At 44.7% G+C, this 24,071-nt stretch overlaps 1 protein-coding gene across 6 annotated transcripts in view; it reads left to right on the plus strand.

Moving 5' to 3' along the window:
• IL13RA2 (interleukin 13 receptor subunit alpha 2) overlaps positions 1-24,071 on the plus strand; it is a 49,062-nt gene that overhangs the window by 1,167 nt on the left and 23,824 nt on the right. The window contains exons 1-4 of one of the 6 annotated variants that reach the window (XM_027863310.1): positions 4,737-5,214; positions 17,578-17,721; positions 21,391-21,542; positions 22,961-23,114. In XM_027863310.1, coding sequence (XP_027719111.1) covers positions 17,628-17,721; positions 21,391-21,542; positions 22,961-23,114 — 400 coding nt within the window. In that variant the 5' untranslated portion in view covers positions 4,737-5,214; positions 17,578-17,627. Of the gene's footprint in view, positions 1-4,736; positions 5,215-7,707; positions 7,766-16,730; positions 16,852-17,577; positions 17,722-21,390; positions 21,543-22,960; positions 23,115-24,071 lie in introns of those variants that run through there. The other 5 variants (XM_027863306.1, XM_027863312.1, XM_027863305.1 and 2 more) reach the window with 5 other exon arrangements.

Below are 24,071 nucleotides of genomic sequence, written 5' to 3' on the forward strand. Positions count from 1 at the left end.
ATACACAAGCTCACATATACACTCATACACATACCACACATACATACACCACCCCCCATACACACACATGCACATTCATTCATACATATGCTCGCAATACACTCACACACACACCACACACACATACATACATCCCACACATACACACATATTCACCCATACACATGCTCACACATATACTCACACATAGCACACATACACACACATACCCCTCACATACACATATTCACTCATACACAAGCTCACAATACACTCATACACATACCACACATACATATACACCCCCGTACACACACACATACACATATGCAATCATGTACATGCTCACAATATACTCACATACACACCACACATAGACACACCCCCCCATTCACACATGCATATATTCATTCATACACATGCTCATACACACATATATGCACACATCTATTAGCGGCTGCTTTTGATTTCACTGATTTACTAAATGACAAATACTTTTCCTTCAGAGAGTTCCATTCACAAAGGTCTTCTGGCACAGGAGACAGCACCAGGCTGAGAGATGTGGGTCTCAGCTTGACCATGAACTTGTTGTGTGATTTGGGGCTGCAGAATAGTATTTGTGTAGGATTGTTGTGAGAATTGTAACCTCCACGGAAAGTCAACTACACAAAGTATAGGGATGGGCTCCTGTGAAAAAGACTTGAGGATGTTTATGGACCTCGTGCCTCCATTGTGTTTGAGAGCAGCCAGGAAGGCTACTGTGATCAGAAGCAGCAATGAGAACAACAGTGTCCAAAGTGAGGAAGGCCAGAGCCCCCCACTGTCTTCTGCCTTGCTCAGAGCACATCTGGAGGACTGGGACAGTTCTGGGCACCAGACTTTAGGGAGGACGTTGATGAGCTGAGACTATCAAGGAGTTGGGGCTATGTAAGTTGGAAAAGGAGTGTCTGTGGTTTGAGCTGTCTGAAGGAACGACCATGTCGAGGAGGGCTTAGCTTTCCTCTGGGTCTCCCCAAAGGGCAGAACTAATATAAATGGTGGAAATTACAGGGAGGCCAACTTTGTTTCAGGGCAAGAAAGTCTGGCTCTATTTTTCGAGTGATGACATAAGCTCCTTGTTCCCGTCACCGGAGATTGGAAGGGCACCTGTCTGAGTGACAGGGTGTTGGACAAGAACTTGGGCTCTCTGACCAATCCAGCATCTCAGCTTTTAGGAATTCTTGCTAATAATTTTTCTCAAGGATTATCCTTGTGGATGAGAGTGGCATAGATAGCTAGAAGATTTTTGAAGTGTTCAATTGTGTTGGAGGCACCTTGCTAAGCCCTGAGGATATCACTAAGAGCGTTCTAAATAGTCCTTGTCCTCAAATTGGGAGAGACAGCACATATAGGACAGTTGATGGCGCAGCTTGGGGAGACATCTGGAACTGAGCGAGCAGTGGGACATCTAAAAAAGCAGGGAACTGGGGTCAGAAGCCTTGGGTTCCAGTCCTGCACATAACATCCATAAGCTGTGTGGTCTTGGGCAACTCAGTTAATGAAGAAGTGAATGAGAAAGCTTTCCTCAAGGGGCTCCAGTGTGCCAGACAAAGCAAATACAAAGCAGAACCAGTCCTTGTCCTCAAAAACCTTCCATTCTGTCATGGGAAACAATGTGTCCGTAAACAGACACAAAATAAATACGAGGTCATTTTGTGTGAGAGGGCATGAGGAGCTGGGAGGAGCAGAAAAGGCCTTCTTGCAGGCAAAATCATAAAAGAGACCATGGAATGTTGTGTATGTGATGCATACTCTGGCGTCACTCTCTCATTGCAAGGCTGGCTACTCGCAGGGTTTGGGGCTGTCTTTCTCTAATGCTATTGGCTGAAGCCCCCGTTTTGATGTGTTCCTTCCGTATGAACCACCATTGACTAGTGCCTCAATTCCATTTAACCAGTTAATATCACTTAGATTTTACCAAAAGATTTTTACTTCGAAAATATAGGAAGAACAAAAGTACAAACATTTTCCGCCTCAATGATTTCCCCTCTGACATCCCTCCTCAGTCTCTGGGGAGAGTGAGCTCAGACTCATTGCAGTTTCTACATAGCTTTGGTCCCACTGAGTTCACATCCAAATTCAGCAGTTTTGCTGGCTGAATCTTTATCTCAGCTACTGCTAAGCTGGGGCCCAAAGGCTTCTCTTTGCTCCTCAGGGCCTAGGTGCTAGATTGTCTGGCTATAGACTCTGGCAGGGGCCTTGCTCCTAGATTTCCTGATGACTCCCTCTCCTGACCTTTTGAAACTCATAAGGTCATAGCCTTTCGTCTCCTTCACTTAAAATGAAAGAAGAAATACCGAAGGAAGAACTAAGACCTACAATCAGGGGCCACGTGTCCGCCTTGGATCGAGAATGCCCAAGGTTTCTCCCCTCATAGCATTTTCTCTTTTCTCTCACCAGAATGCTACCAAGCTCTGGACAACTAATGCTTTTTGAATGGCTCTCCACCCCAGTTTTGACTAATAAAAGAAGCCCTCTTACCACATGGTTAGCAGAATCTAACCAGTTACCGAGTATCTGTCTATGCTCCAAATTTCACTTGGGAATGGTGGCAGCAGAGTACTCTGCACATGAACTTAAGGACCAGGTTCATTGGCCACTCTCTCATCATACTCGCCATGTGCCCTACAATATCAGGCCAGTTAGACGGGACCATAGCATGTGGTTGGGAAAGTAGGTTGGAGTTGGGTCATGAAGGGCTGTAAATGCCAAATAGAGAAGGTTATATTCTGTCCCAGAGGCAGAAGGGAACTACTTAAGTGTGTGTGTGTGTGTGTGTGTGTGTGTGTGTGTGTGTGTGTGAGTGTGAGTGTGACATGCTCAGACTTTAGGAAAATCACTTTGGCTGCTGTGTGAAGGAGAGATTGGAGAGGAGGAGACTACTGTAGCTGTCCAGGTGAGAGGTGCTGAGGGGCTGAACTAAAATTGGCGGGAAGACGATGTGGATGAAGAAATGACAAGATTTGTGGGGTGTGGGAGAATGAGTGGAAGAGGACGTGAAAGTCTTAGACCTGGGAAATTGGAAGAGTGGCGGTGCTTTTGATAGAGAAATGTGGTGAGTTTGGGAGGATGGATAATGGGTTCTGTTTTGGACTTGTTGAGTTTGAGATATGTACAGGCCATCTAGTTTGAAATGTCCAATAGGAAATTGGTGGTATAGTATTGGAGCTCAGAGGAGAAACTGGGGTAGAATATATAGACCTGGGCATCAAGAGCATAGAGGTAAGTGATAATTGAACCAACTGAACCCATGGAAATTTATACAGAGAGAGAGTGAGAGAGTGAGAGGAGAGGGGAGGAGAGGAAAGGGAGAGAGGAGGAGAGGAGACAATCCCATCCCCAAGACAATTCTTTAGCTCCAGTTCTTTCTATTATGCCCTTGATAGAGGGAGCTTTCCTCCTCTGCGCATCCCTAGGCAAACAAACAAATACAAATTTCTTGAGGGAATGATTTTTTTTTTCTTTTCTTTCTTTTTCTTTTTTGGTGAGGCAGTTGGAGTCACTAGTATGTGTTATGTGTCTGAGGCCAAATTTGAACTCAGGTCCTCCTGACTCCAGGGCCAATGCTCTATCCACTGCGCCACCTAGCTGCCCGGGGAATGACTTTTTCCATTTTGTCTTTGTTATCACCAGTGCCTAGCATGCAACAGGCACTTAATAGATGCTTTTTGAAGAATGTGCCCCGGTGTTTCATGTGCATGAGGATATACAGATAAATCACATACTTATCACGTGTCAAGTGCCATGCTAAGTGCTGGAGTTATAAATACAAACAAGTCAGACAGTCATTATCCTCAAGGAGCTTATGTTCTAATGAGGTAAAACCATCTCAAGGAGAATTGGAAGATGGGTGGGGGAAGAGGAAGGATTTCTTAAGGTAGCAGGTGAAAAGGAGAAAATTCAGTTGTGAGTGAGGTGAGGCAAGGCTGGGGAGGAAGCCACTGATGAGGAGAGGAGGGCCCTAGGGCCCAGGTGTCCCAGGATTGGCAGTTTGGTGGTGGAAGAGGAGAAGGAGAAGGAGTGAGGGGGAGGAGGAGGGGGAGGGGGAGGAGTCTGGAGAGCTGTGGGAAAAATGAAGTGACACATGACTGGGAAGGAGCAGGCCTGTGGCTGCGCCCTGCTCCTTTTGGGGAAGGCTGCTCTACCTTGTTCTAAGAAGGGTGCAGAAGAGTGCCTGGGCTGGGCAAAGTTGAGGTTACCTTAACTGTGCATGGGGGTAGTAAGAGTGAATTCCATTCCCCCCGCCCTCTAATAAATGAAAACATAAGCACTAATAGGACTGGTATGTTACCACTTTTTTAAAAAAAATTCTTTGCATTATTGTAAATTGCATCATGAACTTAACAGACAGGAACATTTCCTTATACAAAAGCCGGAGAAGAGGCCTGCATTCAAAGCCATGACTCTCCATGGCACACAGCTTGTTGTTGCATTTTGGGAGGGGACAATTTTTCAGATTGGACATAGTAACCTCAACACTGCCCTGCTTGTCTGTCCCTCCCAAACCTCCTGCTGTCTTCTGTTTATTTTTAAATGATTTAGTAATGCTCTTTTTCTTCTTATCTTCCTTTTTTAAGTATCACTATTACTACTCCACCACTGGGGCCCAACTTTCCCTGCCCCTTAAAAGATACAAAGCCCTCCTTTGTTATAAATAAGTGGACTCAGCCCAAAAAAATCCCCACACTGGCTCCATCAGAAGCTGTGAGTCTCCTCCTGCACCGCCACTGAATTGCCATTGCTCTTGAAAGAGATAGGAAGGTCCTGCGCCCGGCAGGCATTTGAACCCTGGCCAAGGTTCTAGTGTGCACAGAGTGTGATTGGGGGAAGATTTGGGCAAAGGGAAACATTCTGATCTAGCACTGGCCAGACCCACAGCTTCCCTCTCTGCTCAAAGAGCCAACTCCTCTCTAATTTAGCTGGGAATGTATGTGTCTGCTTCTTCTGGGTGATGCCTTGAGGGATTGGGGGCAGAGCCCTTAGGAAGGTGTGGAGAAGGCCCTGACCTAGGAGACAAGTGGTCCCAACAGCAGAGAGCTGCCTCTAGCCTACTGGGATCAGCTCACTCTAGCAGCAGGTGAGCACCTGGAAGTGGCTTGTGACAGAAGAAAACCTGCCAGCAGACTGCAGGGAAGGAGCTCATACCAGGGAGAGATAACCCTGCGACAAATAGGCAGGAGAGCCTGGTCTGCAACTGTAAGTGACTTTGGGGACATCTAAAGGGGGACCTTAGATAGTGTTGTTGTTTTGGTTTTGAGGTGGGTGTGTGCCTGTGTGGAGGGGACAACCAGGGGAAGAGGCATACTTTGCCATCCATCAGTGGGGGCTGGAGCCAGGAGTTTTCCACACATCCCAATAACTCAAACCCTCTGCCCAAAAGGCAGAGTACAGGCAGCTGGGTTTTCTTACAGGACTTCGCTTACACAGAAAAAGCAACAAAAACAAAGGAAACGGCTTCATCTGCTTTTACTGGCTACACTAACAAGATACAGGAAGACATAAGAAACAAACTTACCATCAAGAAACATCCAAAGTATATTGGAGGAAAAATATTCAAGGCAGCTAGGTTGCGGATACAGTGTCAGATCTGGAGTTGGGGAGAGACAAGTTCAAATTTGACCTCTGTCTACCTCAGTTTCCTCAACTGTAAAAGGGTAAAAAATGCAAACCCCATTTTTTAACATAGGTACCCTGGGCAAGTCACTTGATCTCTCTCCAGCCTCACTTTCTTCAGTAGTAAAATGAGGTGGCCAGCATCTCTCTCCCAGAGCACACTCATGTCTTGTGACTCCAAATTCCCAGGTGTTTCTACAGTTATTTTCCTTCCTGAAGAGGTAGAGTTGCTGCTACAGGACTCCCTGCCCAAAGCCCCAGGGCTTCCATTCTGAAGCACTGTGGCTGCGACAGCTCAGCTCAGTTCCTAGGTGCCATGAAATGGGAGTGCTGGGCTTTCATGATCTTACATGATTGCTTACATTCTAGCTTAAAAGTCTTCATTACTGGGGATGTGTCAATGTAAGTGCAGAAATTAGAGGCCTAACCTGGGTGGCAAGCAATAACAGTAGAGGTTATATTTTGGTCAAAAGACTCTCCCTCCTCTGGCCCTCCCTCCCGAATAAAAAGGAGGACAGATTCTCTTCCTGGGAGTTCTGGGCAGTGATGAAATTTCAGGATGAAAGAGAAAGGGCTGAATTGGCTCAGGTGAAATGTAGCTAGAGAAAGAGCATGATTAACCAGGCCACGCTGGAACTTTACTTCACAGTAAGGCAGGCTAAGAAAAACTCTCCATTAATAAAGGCACCTGGACCAAGGCTAGTCCACTGGCTCAAAGGTCTTGATTGTAAGGAGCTGGAAATTCTTCCACCAAAAGTTGGTTCTCCACAGAAAATAGTAAATTTCCCATCATCTACTAGCAAGCTTTTGGAGAAGCAGCTTGGTGGCACCCTGATGGGCTTGGAGAAGGAAGATCTGGGGTCAAATTCTGTCTTACACACTCACTAGCTGTGTCACTTTGAGCTGGTTAGACTATGTATATTTGCTCATCTAAAGTCGGGGATAATAACAACACTCACCTCCCAGGCCTGTTGTGAGTCTCAAATGAGCTAAGGTAAGTGTTTCGTAGGCTTTAAAGTGCTAAGTAAATACCCACTCTTATTTAATTCTTATATTTGAGCTTACCATTTAAACCAACTAAGCCTTTTGGGGGTGGGGAAACGAGGCTGTTTCGATCCTGAAGAAAGCAAGCCACAACCAAAATGATAAAGTAAGTGCAGAATTGGTGAAAACTGAATCAAGGGCAGTGAGCATGCAACCTTGTTTAATAAATAGAACAAAAACATGATAGCAAACAGATTTTCATAATCTGTTGTATGTTAAAGCCAGTGGGGGAAACATGTGAGAGGCGGAAGGGGTGGAGGGAGGAGCTCCCATCTCTAGCCTGTCAAGGCTAGCTTCTTGACACTGCCCCAAACCATAGCCAGGACTTGTCTCCAGCACCAGGCTTAGCCTTTGGGCAAGGCCAGCTCTGGGGGCAGCTGGCCTCCCTTTCTTCCTCTAGAAAGTGTGTACCTTCTCCATAGGGTCCCTTTGCCAGAATGGTCCTGGAAAGGTGCCATTCTGCAGGAGGCCTGACTCCATTAGCGAAAACTGGGGTTGTGAGGGCTCAGAATGAACAGTCCACAAATCTTGAAGTAACCAAGTTTCACTGTCTTTAGTTGAACAAAGGAGGGGGACCCTGAGGGGAACTTCTGTGCCCCTCTCTTCTACCCCATCCCCAATGGCTTTGTTTATAAAACAGACATCATTGTCTGTGTGTCTCTCAGAATCTGGGCCCATGCAAAGTGTTGAAATGGAGTTTAAACTAGCTTCAAATCTAAATAATTCCATCTTCATTTTAAGCAATCACAAGACTCTAGTTTACTGGGAAAGCAAAAAATAGAACAGTGCTTTTCTGTGAGAAACTCCTCCTCTGTATTCTGTGTGAAGAGATTTTCTTAACTATAGTTACTTGCCTGTACTGTATCATCTACATCTTGCTAATTTAATTACCTGTACCATAGAACACCTAGAGATCATTAATGATGAAAACAATAGCTAGTATTTATAGAGTACTTGATGATTTGCAAAGTGCTTTCTTTAATCATCACAGCAGCCCTGGCAAGCAGGTGCTCTGGGAGAGAGATGCTGGCTACCTCATTTTACTACTGAAGAAAGTGAGGCTGGAGAGAGATCAAGTGACTTGCCCAGGGTACGTATGTTAAAAAATGGGGTTTGCATTTTTTACCCTTTTACAGTTGAGGAAACTGAGGTAGACAGAGGTCAAATTTGAACTTGCGTCTCCCCAACTCCAGATCTGACACTGTATTCGCAACCTAGCTGCCTTGAATATTTTTCCTCCAATATACTTTGGATGTTTCTTGATGGTAAGTTTGTTTCTTATGTCTTCCTGTATCTTGTTAATGTAGCCAGTAAAAGCAGATGAAGCGTTTCCTTTGTTTTTGTTGCTTTTTCTGTGTAAGCGAAGTCCTGTAAGAAAACCCAGCTGCCTGTACTCAGAGATATCTCTCTCTATGCATCAGCCTTGTACTGCAAATAAGAAAGTCTGTTGCCTAGTGATCTTGTAGGTTTTCTTTCAGATTTCTCAACCAACCTCACAAACTCCACTCTTCAAATCAAGCAGCATCCAGTAACATAAGCTGAAGGCATGAGGAAAATGGCTAGGTTGCATTCAAATCTGCTTCCACAAGAGAACTCCTTCCTCATATGGCTAAAAGAAACACACTGCATTAAATCAAATATTTGCATGAAACAAACCCTATTTTGGTCAATACAACTCTAGAGGGGCAGAGCACCTTTGCAGGACTGTGTTTTCTTGGTGTGGGATATGGGTAAATATGACTTTGGCCTGCTGGCACTCCATGGGCCCATTGACAAATACTGTTTGACCTATTTTCAAAGTGGTAGCTTGGTGCTGTCTGGGGACTTGGACGTGTCCTTTTGGAGAGATTTTTCTGGAGGGCTATCGCTGCTTGGCTTGGGGGTGGGGGCCCTGGGGGATGTGATAAGGCAGAGAGTCACTAGTGCCCTGAGTTGTTGGGGAGAAGTGGCACCTAGGGACTGAGCTGAGCTGCCGCAGAATGGAAGCCCTGGGGCTTTGGGCAGGGAGTCCTGTAGCAGCAACTCTACCTCTTCAGGAAGGAAAATAACTGTAGAAACACCCTGGGAATTTGGAGTCACAAGACATGGGTGTGTGTCCCACCTTTGCTTCCTTCTAACTGGATGATGGGGGCCAAGATACTTGACTTTTCCAACCCTCAGTTTCCTCCAATATAAAGTGAGGTAGCATGGGTAGTGGATAGAAATCTGGACTGGCAGTTGAGGAAAAACCTGGATCCAAACCACATTTTTAACACTTATGTGCTGAGCAAGTCACTTACTCTTTTTCTAGCCTTACTTTCTCCCCTCACTAGTAAAATGAGGCGGACAAATAGCATCTCCCTCACAGGGTTATTGTGAGAATACTATCGAAATGGCAACCATTTTATTGTTATCATTGTTAGTACACTGAAGGCTTCTTTGACTTCTACTCCACTGCCTTCATATCATGGCTTAGAAGTGACCCTGGCCCATGCCAGGGAAGCATAAGATCTGGCAGGTTATAGGAAGCCTGGAAGGCTCAGGGTATGGGCCTAGAAACAGTCTGATTCTGCTTTCTGAGGACTATGCCAGCTAGGTCTAGAAAGGCTCACCACCAGCACATTGATCTTGTTGAGGAATTCTTTGGGCATGGAAACCCGAAATAAAGAGAAATACAATATGACCCTCAGTCCTGTGTGGCCCCCTTCTATAGTGATAGTGGTAGAGTGGTGGGAAGAGGGTGAAGGGAATGAAGAATTTTTAGGCGAGATATAAACACTAACTTAGATGTAGGTACTGAGTCTGTGTGTGACATTCTTGTCATCCAATGACTAACAAATGGACACATGCTACTGGAGGAACTCAGTTGCATCCATCCTGATACTGTTGCATAGCAGAGAATGCTCGAGGCCCATTATCCCAGAGTCCAAATGCTACATTTCCTTTTTAGGGTTCTAGGGATACCCCTGATGGATTAAGGTGTCAGGTTCCCCCCAAACCTTCCTCCCATTAGCGACCCATGAATAGTACATAGTTCCATGTAACCACTTAACATCACTTAGCTTTTATAAGTGGATATTCAAAGACATGGCAAAAATAAAAGTGCAGAAGTTTCTTTCCAGGACCTTAGAACCACTCTCTCCTCAAAACTACTTTGGCCTCTGGGGAGAGTGGGCTCAGACTTAGCACAGTTTCTAAGTAGCATTGGTCCCACCAAGTTCATGTCCAAATGAAGCATCGCTGCCAGATGAGTCCTTGTCTTATTGGTTCAGAACAGTGAGATGTTGGGTTGATGATGAGCTGGTTGCAAAATCTAGACTTGACTGACCTTTAAAAACTCATAAAGTTGTAGCCTCCATATCAATCTCCTTCACCCACAACAGACGAATAAACACTGAGGTAAAGCACTAAGGCCATTTCCCCAGGCCACATGTCTTGGATGGGGAGAGGCTTAATGGCATTATCTGTCACTGGACAACCTCAGCAAAGGAGTCAGACTAAGAGGAGTTCCAATCAGGCCTTTTGAAGGTGCCTCCATTTCTGATTCCGCAGCTGTGGTCAACAGAGAGGCTCTTTCATCATGTCATTAAGAGACTGGAACCAGTTCCAGAATGTCTGCACACACTTCCGAGCCTCTTCATGGTCTTCCCATTCCACACATTCATGCCTCTTCTAGAAGCAGCTTCACCATTTTATTGAGGTAGCTAACTGGATGAAATGGTTAGAGTGTTGGAGACAGAGGCAGGAGACCTGAGAGCAAATCCTGCCTCAGATACTTTCTAGCTGTGTGACCCTGGGCAAGTCACTTTATCTGTTTCAGGCTTAGTTTCCTCATCTGTAAAATGAGACTAATACTAGCGCCTGCCTAACAAGGGGTTTGTGAGATCAAATGTGATAACATATATAAAGTACTCAGAAACAGTAAAAGACTGTATACATGCTGCTGCTTCTGTTTTGTTATGTGAGGGCAAAAATGTGCAAAATATCCCGGAACATTTAGTCAACTTGAATTTTGATGCCCATGAGGCAGCTTGTGCTCCAGAATCTATTGTAGAAGATGAAGAGGTAGAAAAACTTCATGAAGAATTTGACAAAGCCTATCAAATGAAATCATCGTATACTTTGATACTTGGAGACTTGAATGAAAAGATGAAGATAGATGAGGAGGGTGAGAAATACCCTGGAAAATATGGATCAGGAATAATAAGAGAGGCCAAAGACTTGTAGACCACCCAGAAGCTTGTGCCTATGTATGAAAATTGTATTTGAGAAAAAAATAAGAAGGTGTTGAATATGGTGAGTATTAGATAACATCACAGAAAGAAATTAATTGATTACATTTTAGCAGGCAAGAAAGAACTCATTATTGATGTGAGACTGCCCCTTGTCAGCAGTATGACTACCAACTTGTCAGAGCAAACATAAAAATAAATACTAAGTCTAAAATAAATATGAGAAAATGTATAGCACACAATTATAGCAAGTCCATCCTGACCTATTTAAAGAAGTTATTGATGATGAAAAATGGGATGTGGATAGAAGAAAGGACGTAGGCACAGACTATGGTAATTTTACACAGAAGTTTGACTGATATAATCAATTGCCATAAGAAAGACCAAAGTAAAGCTTTTGAATGAGTCAAAAATTTATTAAACATCTACTGTGTGTGAAGCTCTAGGCAACTTGAATGCAAATGCTGCAAATAGAAGTCAGGTAGTTCTTGCTCTTAGGAAGCTCAGATTCTAATGAGGGACACAGTACATATTGAACATTTCAGTTAACAAGTCGAATGGAAAATTCCATGGTCCTTAGGTTACAGCAGCAAAACAAGTGGTCAAGCCTGTTCTTTAATGTCATTTCTGCCAATAAAAGGCCATCAGTTTCTGATGTTAAATCATTTGACAGGACTTTGGTCTTAAGAACTTTGTTTTCTGAGTCTTCAGGAGTTGTGGTCATGGTATTCACAAGAGCAGTGGCCAAGCTGCATCTCCAAGGGGTTTGCTGAGGTCACTGGGCCGGAAGCTGGGCTCTTCCCAAGGCTCTTGGGCTCAGGGCCCTGGACTGTCTCCATCGAAATCTGAGAGGAGATTGTGGTCACGGTGGTGGTGGTGGTGGTGGTGGTGGTGGTGGTGGTGGTGGTGGTGGTGGTGGTTTGGCTTGCCTTGGCACATTCTGCCTCCTCTCTCCCCTTGCCTCCCTCAGGATACCTTGCTGGTTCATTTAGGCTAGCTCACCTGCCCTGTTGAGTGGTAGTTAATTGGCATTTGGTAGAGATGGACAGCTCCTTATCCACAAAACCTGCTTCCCCAGATGATGGTTGTGAGGACTGGACTGGAAGCAGAGCCAGTGGTCTGGGAGGTGCCATCACTTTTGGGGCTCCTATTCATGGCAGTTGGTCAGCAATCATTGCTGATGGGCCCCTTCTCCACAATGATTTCTTCTCTCAGTGATGGCTTCAGGGTGGAAGCAGGTTTGGAAATTTATGGGGCACTGCTATTCCCAAGGCCCTTGAGTTTACAGTCCTGGGCTGTCTCCATTGAGATGTGAGAGGAGATGGTAGGCAAAGTAGTGGTTTGCCTAGCACATATTGATTCCTATCTCTCCCCCAGAGTGCCTTTCTACTTTAGCTAGGAAGTTATAAGGCCAAACCTGTGCCTTGGGCATGTTAGTTTGGCAGTGATGTGGAGGATGTTCAGATAATTCACATGAGAGTTGATGAAGGGATGAGCAATGTTGATGACAATGTAAGTGCAGAGATTTATGATGGAAAGGGAAGAGGCCAGAATGACTCCAGCATTTTAAACCTGGGTGATTGGAAGCGCAGTGGTGCCATCAGTAGGAGTAGGGAAGTTTGGCTGAGGGCCAGGTTTAGATGTGTCGACTTTAAGATGCTGATGGGGTGTACAAGTGGATACCTAGTAGGCAAATAGAGATGTGGACTTGAAGCTCAGTAGAGAGACTAGGCCTCAATGTCTAGATTTGGGAGTCATCTGGGGAGAGATGATAATTGAAGCTAAGGGAACAGATATAATCACGAGGAAAGAAGGTAGAGAAGAGAGCCAGAAGCAGGAGAGAGCAGTGCTGTTGGTGAGAGGGCTTGGGGAAGGATGGGGTTTGATAGTATCCAAAGCTGCAGAAAGATCAAGAAGGATGGTTACTGAGAGAAAGGCCTGTCCGACTTAGAGGTTGAAATCATCGGTTAAAATGAGAACAGTTTCCCAAGAGTAGTGACATCAGAAGCCAGATTTTAAGGGGTTGAGAAGTGAGTGGAGATAACGACTTTAGAAGTTTGGCAGGGAATGGGAAGAGAGATATAGGAGGATAGCTTGAGGGAATGGCAGGATCAAGTCAAGGGTTTTTAAGGATGGGGTAGATGTGAGCACCTTTGGTGTGTGTGTATGTGTGTGTGTGTGTGTGTGTGTGTGTGTGGTCAGTATATAAGGAGACACTAAAGTTTTCATTTTAGCAGAGTACTAACCTACTGACTCATAGGTAGGTATAACTAGATTGCAAACTCCATGAGAGAAAGGACGGGGCCATTTTTCATCTGTGCACGTCCCCCAGCCCCTGACACCAGACATTGCATTGGGCAAGTGTTTTTTGGGTTGAGCTGAAACAGCTTGCAAATAGCTCCGTTGTATAGGTTGGGTAGTATGGAAGCCAAATTAGCTAAAGACTAGGTGGCATCATCTGCAGCGACATCTTGAGGTAAGATATGGAAGGATGTGAGAACGACCTCCCAGAGAAAAGTGAAGAAGTGAAGAGTGACCTTGAAAAGTGTGTTCCCATGTGGTTGGAGTGATAATATGGCTTGGGTCGGGGGCGGGGCGCTTTGGAAAGCCTCCCTCCACCAAACTTCCTCCACTAGAATGTCCCACTGTTGGAAATGCCCAATGCATAATAGTAGCTTACATTTACATGGAACTTTCGAATGTACAAAGCTTTATCTTGGGCTTCTGGCTCACTAACAATAGTCCAGGAGAAATATATGAGGAGGAACTCAGGTGTGCACTGCCCATGGCTTCCAAAAGGGCGCTCCTAGCTCTCTCAAAGAACTCACTAACAACACTAGTCTAGGGCTATGAGGGCTTCAGATGATAGCTCTCTTGGCTTTTATTTCTTTGGTTTATCATCTTGGGGCTAAGAAAGTTGGCACAGCCAGAATGACCCAGTTTGTGAGTTTCAGGGAAATCTGCCTTTCTACTCATCCTGCTGGGGAAAGAGGAGATCTAGATGCTTGCCTGCTGGTATCCTGACTTGACCCGCTTCGATTTCCTTCATTAACTGCTTCCACTCAGAAAAGAGGTGAAAGCAAAACTCTGTGTGAGTGGGGCAATTAGCAACTGCCTTCTCCCTAGCTCCAAGTCACAAGAAGAGGCATTTGTCTTTGAGGACAGCAGGGGTCATGCTGCCCAGCCTGGTCTGCAGGGTTCAGTGGTCTAGCCTCATTGCTGACCAGGGTGGCGGGCACAACAGCCTCTTCTTTCAGAATCTTTTCAGGAGAGAGCAGAGAGGCACAATGCAGTGCTGAAGTTCAAGATGGAGGTGACCACAACTTCCAGCCTCCTGGTCGTGGCTTTCTCCTTGTATTCCAGATTCTTAGTGAATAGTGAATAGCCTTCTGAATTCTTAGTTCATAATCTCAGTGGTCAAGGGGCTCCTGGGAAAGCATCTCTGTCTCTATGCTTGGTTCTGACCTTACCTAAACATCATTTCATTTGACTTTTCAATTACCTTGGAATTTAGATAATTCTCTTCCATGACCCCATTTTACATATGAGGAAACTGAGGCTTAGAGAGCTTCAGAGACTTGCTCCCAGTAACGTACTGTCAGGATTCAAATCCAGGTCTCTCCTGTGCCAGCACTATTCTCACTCATGTGGCTTAAGGAACTGAGTCTCCACATGGTCCTTGTTGGACAGATCTTTCGGACTCTTCAGCGGCCAATGACTTGCTGATCTATATCAGCGCAGGGTGTTTCTATAGTGGGACTTTCCTATGCCAAAGAAAGCGTAGATTCAGACCAAAAAAAAACAAACCTCCAAAGTTTTTGTTAATTCCAGTCCAAATTGCTTGCAAACAGCCTTCATAAATTTTAGCAATTTTTATTCCAGGAATTGAAGCTCATATTGTTTTTCTTTTGAGTTCAAGTTTTATTAAAGCCTTTTGTTTTTCCATCATAATCATTTCCATATTTCAATGCCCCTCTTTCCCTTGTAATAAAGAAAATTAAGTAATGCCTAACAACATAGCAACCACACCTGTCAGTCTGTGCGCTGCTCCCATAGACCAGCAGTGCTCCAAGGAGAGGAGAGGTAGATTTCTATGTTTCTTCTTCTGGGCCAGCTAAGATTGGCCATTACACTTATATGGTGTTTGGCTTCATTTAAAGTTTATTTTATTTATTTTTTTGGGTGAGGCAGTTGGGGTTAAGTGACTTGCCCAGGGTCACACAGCTAGTAAGTGTCAAGTGTTATGGTCTGAGGCCGGATTTGAAGTCAGGTCCTCCTGACTCCAGGGCCAGTCCTCTATCCACTGCGCCAAATAGCTGCCCCCATTTAAAGTTTATTTCGCAGTGGTGCTGTGGGCTGTGGAATGTTAGAATTGGAAGGGACCGGTGCCTGTCTTGTAGGATACCTCATTTTGGGGTGGAGGCCTTGGAGAAGGGATGCGGTTTGTCTAGGCCCCATGCCTCCTCTGAAACACTCAATCCATAATGTCATTCACTGTAGATCACATTTGTGCCTAGAGGAATCAAGCTCTAGTCCTTTTGATTCTCCCCTCCCCAAGGTCCTTTTTCCTCTCGTTGACAATTCGTTACACTCTGACTGTTGGGTTTAGATGTCTCAAAGCACAGGAATGAAAAGTGACAAGTTTCACAGCAATGAAAATATTTTCATCAAAAGGCAACAAATCTGCCATTTCCATCACTGTTGTGTGTGATTTTCAGAAGGTGCTTCAGTGATATTCTGAAAAACCCATTCATCATGTTCTTGGAAGTAATCATTTGTCATGGAGATTTGTTTGCAGCCTTGACACACACACACACACACACACACACACACACACACACACACACACACACACACACACACACACACACACACACACACACTACCTGTGGGCAGTTCAGACCCTGCTGCAGTGGGCTGGCTTGCTCCAGAGAGATTCTTGGTCCATGGCCCTTTCCTGGCATGTCTGCATCTTTAAACTCTGGGTGACTATCTCCTTTGCTCAGTTATAAAAACAGGCTTGCACCTGTCTCAATAAATGAAGGAATAAATGAGTGATTGAATGAATGATAGAATACGTGAGGGAGATAGACAATTTCCTCTGACCTAGAGATCAGGAGACTAAGTGGAAAAATTCAAAAGCAGCAGAAAGGAGTTAAGAAGTTAAGAAGAATCCAATCTGGGAGGCAGAGGCCTAGTGACTGTGCTGTATCCTGAAATCTGAAGTCACGTGTGTTTGACCAAACTGGTCAGGGGAAGGAGGAAGGGGAGGGGAACAAACATTTATTAAGCACCTACTATGTGCCAGGCTCTGTGCTAAGTACTTTACAAACATGATCTCATTCAATCAGGTCAAGGTTCCCAAATTGGCAAGTTTCATTTTGTTACTTATTGTCATGACCATGCCATTTGGCAGGTCCCCTTCCTGCCTCCCCCACCCCCATCTAGCAAGAATTCAGTGAAACTCTTGGAGTAGTGGAACAGACCAGATCTTGTGGTCTGCTGTTTAACTTCCCTCCAATGAATGGACCTGGCCACAGACCCGGTTACAGGGAGGAGACAACAGAAGGAAGAGGACAAGTTCTTTTGAAAACACATCATAAATCAAGGGCAGATGTTGTTTATGTGGATGTGTGTATTAGGTTTAGGGTGGAAGTGGGGGTTAAGGGACGGACTGTCTCTGTTGCAGAATAATCCTCATCTTATCTTTTCTTAGATGACAAATAACTGAGACCCATTTAGTGAATCATAGGTGGTTTCCCCCAGTACCAGTCTTGCCGTGACTCATACTGCAACATAATATAGAGGAGCAGGAAAGAGGTTACTAATAATACCCAGGAAAAATCCATGGCCCCACAAAAGCTAGACAAGTCAGATAACCGAGCAGTTGGAAATGTGCTAAGCCAAAGGAGGAGGAGTGGGGAGGTAAGAATACTCTTCTACCTGAGTGGAGAATGTTCCCTGGGTAAGTTTGGAGGGGAGGCCATCTTGGGGGTTTGGGGGAGCACAATAGGCATTTTATCAGGTAAGTCAGTCATCCAGTGGGGCCAGTACTCTCAAGCTAGACCTTCTCTTTTCAAGTTTCTTGACTGCCTCTGGTCACCTGTTCTAAAGAGCTGCCCCTGCAGTAGGTGTTCAGGGAGGGTTTCCTGTTTAGGGATGTGCACTTTAGTTTGTCAATTAATTGAGCATTAAAGTCAAGGCGATCTGTTATAGCTGGGGTTAAAAGGCTTTTTGTTCCTGTTGCTTCCCAATTAAGATTTCAATCTATAAAATGAGAGTGATAAAACCTGTAACCCTCCCCAAAGAACTATTGGAAGGCTCAAAGGCACCTGAGGTGTCAAGTACGTTAAGGTGCAGCTAAGTGATGGTTTTGCCCTGTGCCCCTTAGGAGGGAGGGCGGGTAGCCTAGGAGAGCTTTGGAGCTCTAGGACAGGGAAATGGGCAGTGTGCTGCAGTGGAGGGAGTTTGCATGCCAAGGAAAGCTCTGCACAAGGAAATTGGAGGTCTGGCCCCCCTCCCCCATTGTCTTTGTTATTATTGTTGGATTTTTTCTTGTTCTTTACATTCAGGCTTTCTCTTATTACAGATGATGATCATCACAGTATCATATTGTAAAGTGTTTTTAACCAGATTATGTTCTATGAGATCATATCAAATATCAAATGTGTGTCTTCTGTCCTCTAAAAAGGTGTTTTCCTCTCCCAGACTGCCAATCGCCTGCTATTACACCCTAGAGAAATGCATCGAAAGCCAAGCTATCCCAAATGGGTCTATTCTGCTTTCCTCTTTGCGACGCTGGGACACAGCTATTCCTCCTCGAGCCAGATGACAGGTAAGCCAGCCAAGTGCCAGGTGTGCCTTCTAGTCTCGGCTTCCTTTGGAAGGGACTGATTGGGTGTTTCTAGTCTACTACACTTCCCTAGCTGAAGTTTCGAAGGAGGCTTCTTTTGAATGAGCCTGAATACCCTCGGTCCAAAGGCATGTTCCTGTTAAAAGTCACGTTCTTGACCCTTTGTTCTCCATTTCAGATTAAACAATCCCCCTGAAAGCAAAGCCCAGTGGCCTTCTAGGTTCTGTTGGGCAGTGACTGGCAGAGGCAGGTCCTCTGCCTTCCCCATCTCCAGCCCTGTGAGTTGGGGTGGCATTTGGTAATTCCAGTGATGGACATCCACAACTAGGAGAGACAGATGTGCTGAAGTATCATGTGCTGAACTCAGGAGGGCAGGGCAGGGCAGGGCAGGGCAGAGCAGAGCAGAGCAGAGGTGGAGAGCAAGGTTTGCTGTTGGCTTTTAAAATGGAATCCTCAGTAGGGCTCATCTTATGGAAGTGGGGTGGGGTGAGGGAAGGCCAGGCCACCTTCACGGCAGATGTTTATTGAGCTCCTACTGTGTCCATAGAAGATGAGGATATGGCCCACCTCCATCTTTCCAGCTGCTAGTGCCTTCCCCTCTCAGAATATCCTTCGGTTACTCTGTCTTGTGTAAAGCTAGCAGTAGAGAACTCTGGCCCTGGAGTCAGGAAGACCTGAGTTCAAATCTGACTGCAAATACTTACTGGCTGTGTGACCCTGGGCAAGTCACTTCACTGCTGTCTGCCTCAGTTTCCTCATCTGTAAAATGAGGGTAATAACAGCACCTACTTCCCAGGGGTTGTTTGAGGATCAAATGAGATAATATTTGTAAAGTGCTTAGCACAGGGCCTGGCACATAGTAAGCGTTATATAAATGTTAGCTGTTATTAGTATTCTATATCTATAGTTATTTGTATGTTGTCTCCCCCATTAGAATGTGAACCGAGGGCAGGAACTGTCCATTGCCTTTCTTTGCCTCTGCAGTATTTACCTCAGTGCCTGGGACATAGCCGGTGCTTACCAAATGTTTATTCATTAACCGACTGCCCATTTATTTATTAACCAACTACCCATGCCAAGCACCTGGAAGCCAAAGAAAGGCAAAAGATAGTCCCTGCCCTCAAGGAGCCCTCGGATTTCCTAGAAGTGTTTAATTAATGCTTGTTAACTGATTGAGTAACTGAGCAACTGAAGGAGATCCCACTCTCTCACATTGACTAGTTTGTCCTGGTTTGTATAGGGGATTTTTTGTTTTGTATATATCGTTTTTCTTTTTAAAGTTAATTTAATTTAATTGTTTCAATTAATGGGCCTTTATTTTCTCTCCCTCCTCTGGAGGGGTGGGGTAAAGACTCTTGTAACAAATATCGTAATCAATCAAAAATAAATTAGGGGAGCTCACCTTTCCTGAATGTTCAGTGAATGCTCAGGCTAGCTCCCAAATGAAGCATTCAGCTTGATGTAGGAGAACAGCAGGGCACTGTCCTCTTTGTCTTGATGGTGGGGGGAGAGGATTAAATGAGTCTCTGGGCTGGATGCCTACTTGTTCTTGGGGTTGTAGAGGGGATGTCTTCCATGTCTCTCATTTTACAGATAAGGAAATGGAGTCCAAAGGTAAAGTGGCAGATGACCATGCTGAGCCCTGAGCATGATGCAGTGGGAAGAGTGCTGGCGTTGGAGTTAGGGGACCTGGTCTCTGCCACTATCAATGTGACCTTGCACACTTAGCCCCCTGGATCTCAGTTTCCTCAAATGTAAAATGAGGGAATTGACAAAAAGCCTTCCAAGTTTCCTTCCATCTCCAAATCTTACAATCTTTGGATGCTGCTCCCCAGCACATGGTGCCTCCCTTTTCAGGTGTAGGTTGGACTGGGAGATTCTGGGATTCTTCGGACCTGCCAGCTGTTAGGGCCACCGCATTCTCCTTGGCTGGTCAGCTCCCTGAGCTATGGAAGCTCCTCAATACTGGCAGCTATATTTAGACCTTGTTTGGAGCCTCATGCTATCCGAAACGCAAATTAACCACAATGTCTCATTTTCTCAGAATTCTGGTTGGTGGAGGTGAGCCAATATACTCTCTCAGAACCATTTCTCCTGCGTCTGTCGTTTTGGGTGAATGTGGCCCAAGTGCCATCTGCTGGTTAATGGTAGCAGGAGGTTCAGGATAGCATGACATCTGCTCTCTATTTGCCTTGAAGGCTTCAAATTATACCTGGCAGTGAGCCAGAGCTCAGCCCCCTCAGTAAAAATAAACAAATGAGCAAATCCAAATGGGCTCCTTCATGAAAAACCTGGCACCAACTAGGATAGACAGGAAGAGGATTCTGAAGGGGAATGAAGAGTTTTTCCGTAAAAATCCCAAACCCAAACAAAATATGGTGAGAACTTTAAGGAAGCCTCTGGGAATGAAGAGGATTAGTGTCATGAGGCAAGTCTGAAAGAAAGTTACTTTGTGGCTTTTGCTGGAAGAGGAGCAGGTCATTTGCGTTTATTTGTGAAGGGGAAAACTAGATTTCTTAACTCAAAATTTCCCTCTTGTATTGCACCTTCAAAGAATGATAACCGGCTTGAATACAGCCTTGCCATTCTGCAGGAGTGACACTTTCCGGTTGGAGTTCAGAACCCCAGAGACCATCTAGTCCAATTTCCTCATTTGACTTATCGGGAAACTGATACCCAAAGAGAAGAAATGACTTGCCTAAGGTCATATAGCTAAAATGTGGCAGAGCTGAGACTAGAACATAGGTCACCTGACTTCCCTTTTTCTACTATACTATGATCAATATTCATAAATTAAATAGAGGGAGAGAGATGCGGAGATTGGAAGCAACTCCAAGCTGTTATACCCTGGACACCACCAAAGCCGTTTGTCTCTGTGTCCCCAGGGCCCAGCACATAGAAGATGCTGACTGATTCATATACTGCCTAGAACTTGATGCTGTGCTGGGCTGTATCTCAGACTGATTGTTTCCAACTGGATGGGATTTGCCAACTCTGTGGAGGAAGGGACCAGGGGTTATACTTTGATGCCCCAATTCCCTCCTCTCCCATCCCCCCAACACAGCCACCACACTGGGCACAGTACACATCCATAGCCAATGCAATCTAACTCCTCATCAGCTGACTGGCCGTTGCCAGAGACATACTGCTAGTGTTGGATGGGTTATGTGGCTAACACTCAATGTGATCGTTCTTATGTTTCCGTGTGCTTTTCTTCCTTGTGAAATGTTGGTACTTTTCTAAACAGTTGTGTCCTGGTAGCATTCAAGAAGAGGGTTACAATGGAGTTCGTGCCTAGGAGCAACTGAAGGTGCCATATGTTGATGCATGGAATGATGGGCACTTGCCAGGGCAGAGGTATCACTGGGAGACACTGTGTGGAAGGAAAGCTTTCTCGGGGCAATAGTTCTTCTCCTGGATAGTTGGTTACAAATCAGGTCTGGAGAATAATTTGAACCCTCCTGGAAAGCTCCCCTGGTACTCTTCTCAATTTAAGAGGCCTGTTATCAACAAATGATTCTTTTTTTAGTGGGGAAACCTAGCCCTTTTTTTTGGCTGTCTGAAAGTAAGGGACACATCCCTATTAAGACCTAGCAGGAAGCGAGTTTCAGCAGGGGCTCTTCTCACTGACCCTATTTGCTTGTTTTTCAGTGGACCCTCCTCATAATTTGGAGATTGTGGATCCTGGCTTTTTAGGTCACCTGAATTTGCAATGGCAGCCCCCTCTGACGTTGGGCATGTTCCAACATTGTGCAGTACAATATGAATTAAGATACCGGAACGTTGACAGTGAAGACTGGGAGGTAAGAAGACTGGGTCCCTGCTCATTGGTTCTAGTTGTTTACGTGATGGGAAATGGGGGTCCTACTGTCCACTTCCCTGTGGTGTTGGGACTATCCACTGTATAAATAACTTTCCCAGGGTCATAGCTTTAGGAAGAGGCAGAGATGGCCTTTGTGCAGAGGCCATCTGTCTCTAAGTCAGGCCTCTCTCCACTCCCCCATTATTCCCTCTTAAATACTGAATGGAATGACAAACCCCAGCCCCAAGCTGGGGCCCTGTTAAGTCTCTCTGGGATCCATCTATCAGCAGCCAGTCCTCCCCAGGCTGCAGTAGCTCCCTTAGGTTCAGGATTTCCAGATGCAAGAGAACCACCGTGAGGCCCAGTTTGTGAACCTTGTGTTGGTTTACAGGGACCTGGACTGCTGACATCGCTTAGGGAGTCATGGATGAGAAAGCTTGCTTTGAGCTCAGTTGGAACTTCAGAGTAAGAAAACAGGGTGTACAACCGAGACATACCTACCCAAGAAATTAGAATGTGTGGTTTGGAGGGAGGTGGGAGGAAAAGAGCCGCTTCTTATACACTTGCTCTTTACCCTCATGGTAGTTCAGTCCTCCAAGGCTAAGTACTGCCTTCCCGGGAGGATGGGCCGCTTTCCTAGGTTTTACTATCTCTGTTTATCCGGTCACTGCCTGGCTTCACTTTATGTGATGGCGGAAGTTTTCATTGTACATTCATGTATGTACGTACATCTTTTATCTGTCCATATCTGTATCTGTCTATATCATCGATATATTTGTTCTGTTATCATCTATCTACCTATATCCATATCATCCATATCTATCTGTATATTTGTTCTATTATTATCTATATATCTATATTCATATCATCTATATCTATCTGTATATTTATTCTGTTATCATCTATATATCTGTATCCGTATTCTCTATATATCTATATCATCTATATCTCTATTATCTATATATTTATTCTGTTATCATCTATATATTTATACCTATCATTGTCCATATAGCTGTATCTCTCTCTCTCTCTCTCTCTATCTCTTTATGCCTTTTATCAACTATATATCTACTTATCTACATTGAATGTATATTGACCAGAGAGAATGCACATTGTTAAGTGGTGATCTCCTCTATAAGATTAGGGTTATAACATCTGGAGCTCCATAAAGCTTATTTTCCCCCCGATAAAATGAAGGTTAATAGTCTTTCGGATGCTGTCAATGACTGGCATGGTATATGGAGGATGGACTGTGCCAGAAAAGTGTCTGGAACATTTTCTCCTGATAGTTATCGAGAGTGTCTTAGAAATTGGGAGCTGTCCAGGATATTAATGATTTCTAGGGCCTTATTAATGTGGTTCTTTATTCCAAGGCTGCTTCAGAGCTTGACTGTGTCATTTTTTTTTAAATCAAATTAGACCATCATTACTAAGAAGTTAAATTATGAAGATGGCTTTGACCTCAACCAGGGAGTTGAAGCAAAAATCCAAACGCTCCTGACGGGCCATTGTACAAATGGATCGGATGTTCACAGCAAATGGATACAGACTTCTTTCTGGATTCCCTTGCAAGGTTAGGAGACAGCTTTCCTTCAGATCGAATCTTAGCAGATCAAAGTGGATAGGAAAGGATTTACCTTGGAATTGCCCTGCAGGCCTGGATCCTCTCTCTATTACCCCATCTTTGCAAGAATGACTGGCCTGGATCCCTAAAGTTGCCTTTATTAGAGAAGCAACATTCTTGACTTTTCTGATTAAGCTTTCAGAACCTTTTACTGTTATCTTGTGGTGCAGTGGCATCAAATCTACCTAGAGACAGGGGCCATGGAAGCATTCAGAAAGATCCCAGTGGGCCTCAGAGTGACTTGGAAAACCACATATTCACATTATCTGTGTTTTATTTATCTTGTTACATATTTCCCAATTAGATTTTAATCTAGTGTGGGCTGTTCTCAGGAGTGTTACCCAGGTCTCCTAACCCCCAGGCCAATGTTCCTTCCATACCATATTGCTCTCGTCTTTGTAGATTTTATTTTAAAATATATATTTTTTTTAAAAAAATTAGGTTTACTATAGAGTAAAGCCTCAATTAAATAGAATTTAACTGACCAGAACCCTCTATTACCTGGAATTTATTCTCATGCTTGACTTTTAGGGGAAAGAGGGAAATGACAACAAAGCAAACTCCTAGCAGTTAAAAAAAAAAAAAACCAGGTCCCAGGGAGTGTCTTGGAGTTCATGCACACTGACCCCTGTCTCCTCTGGATTTCCCATTTCCATATCCTGACCCAGGCAGGGACATGAACAGGTGTCTTGTACTCATTGGGCCACCCAAAGAATTTAAATGGGATACACAAAATGTAAGGGAGACAGACTTGTAGCAGGACCTATCACTTCCAAATGGGGCAGGCCCTCGTATTCCCTAATGCAGTCATCACCCTATTTGTCAATGAAGACTCTCAGGCCTTGCTACATCCTCACTCTGCAAAGAACAATGAAGTCATAGGGCCTTGCCTAGAAATGCAAAGGC

Source organism: Vombatus ursinus, unplaced genomic scaffold (genome assembly GCF_900497805.2).
Source record: "Vombatus ursinus unplaced genomic scaffold, bare-nosed wombat genome assembly UNPS02014771.1, whole genome shotgun sequence".
NCBI classification, from domain to species: domain Eukaryota; kingdom Metazoa; phylum Chordata; class Mammalia; order Diprotodontia; family Vombatidae; genus Vombatus; species Vombatus ursinus.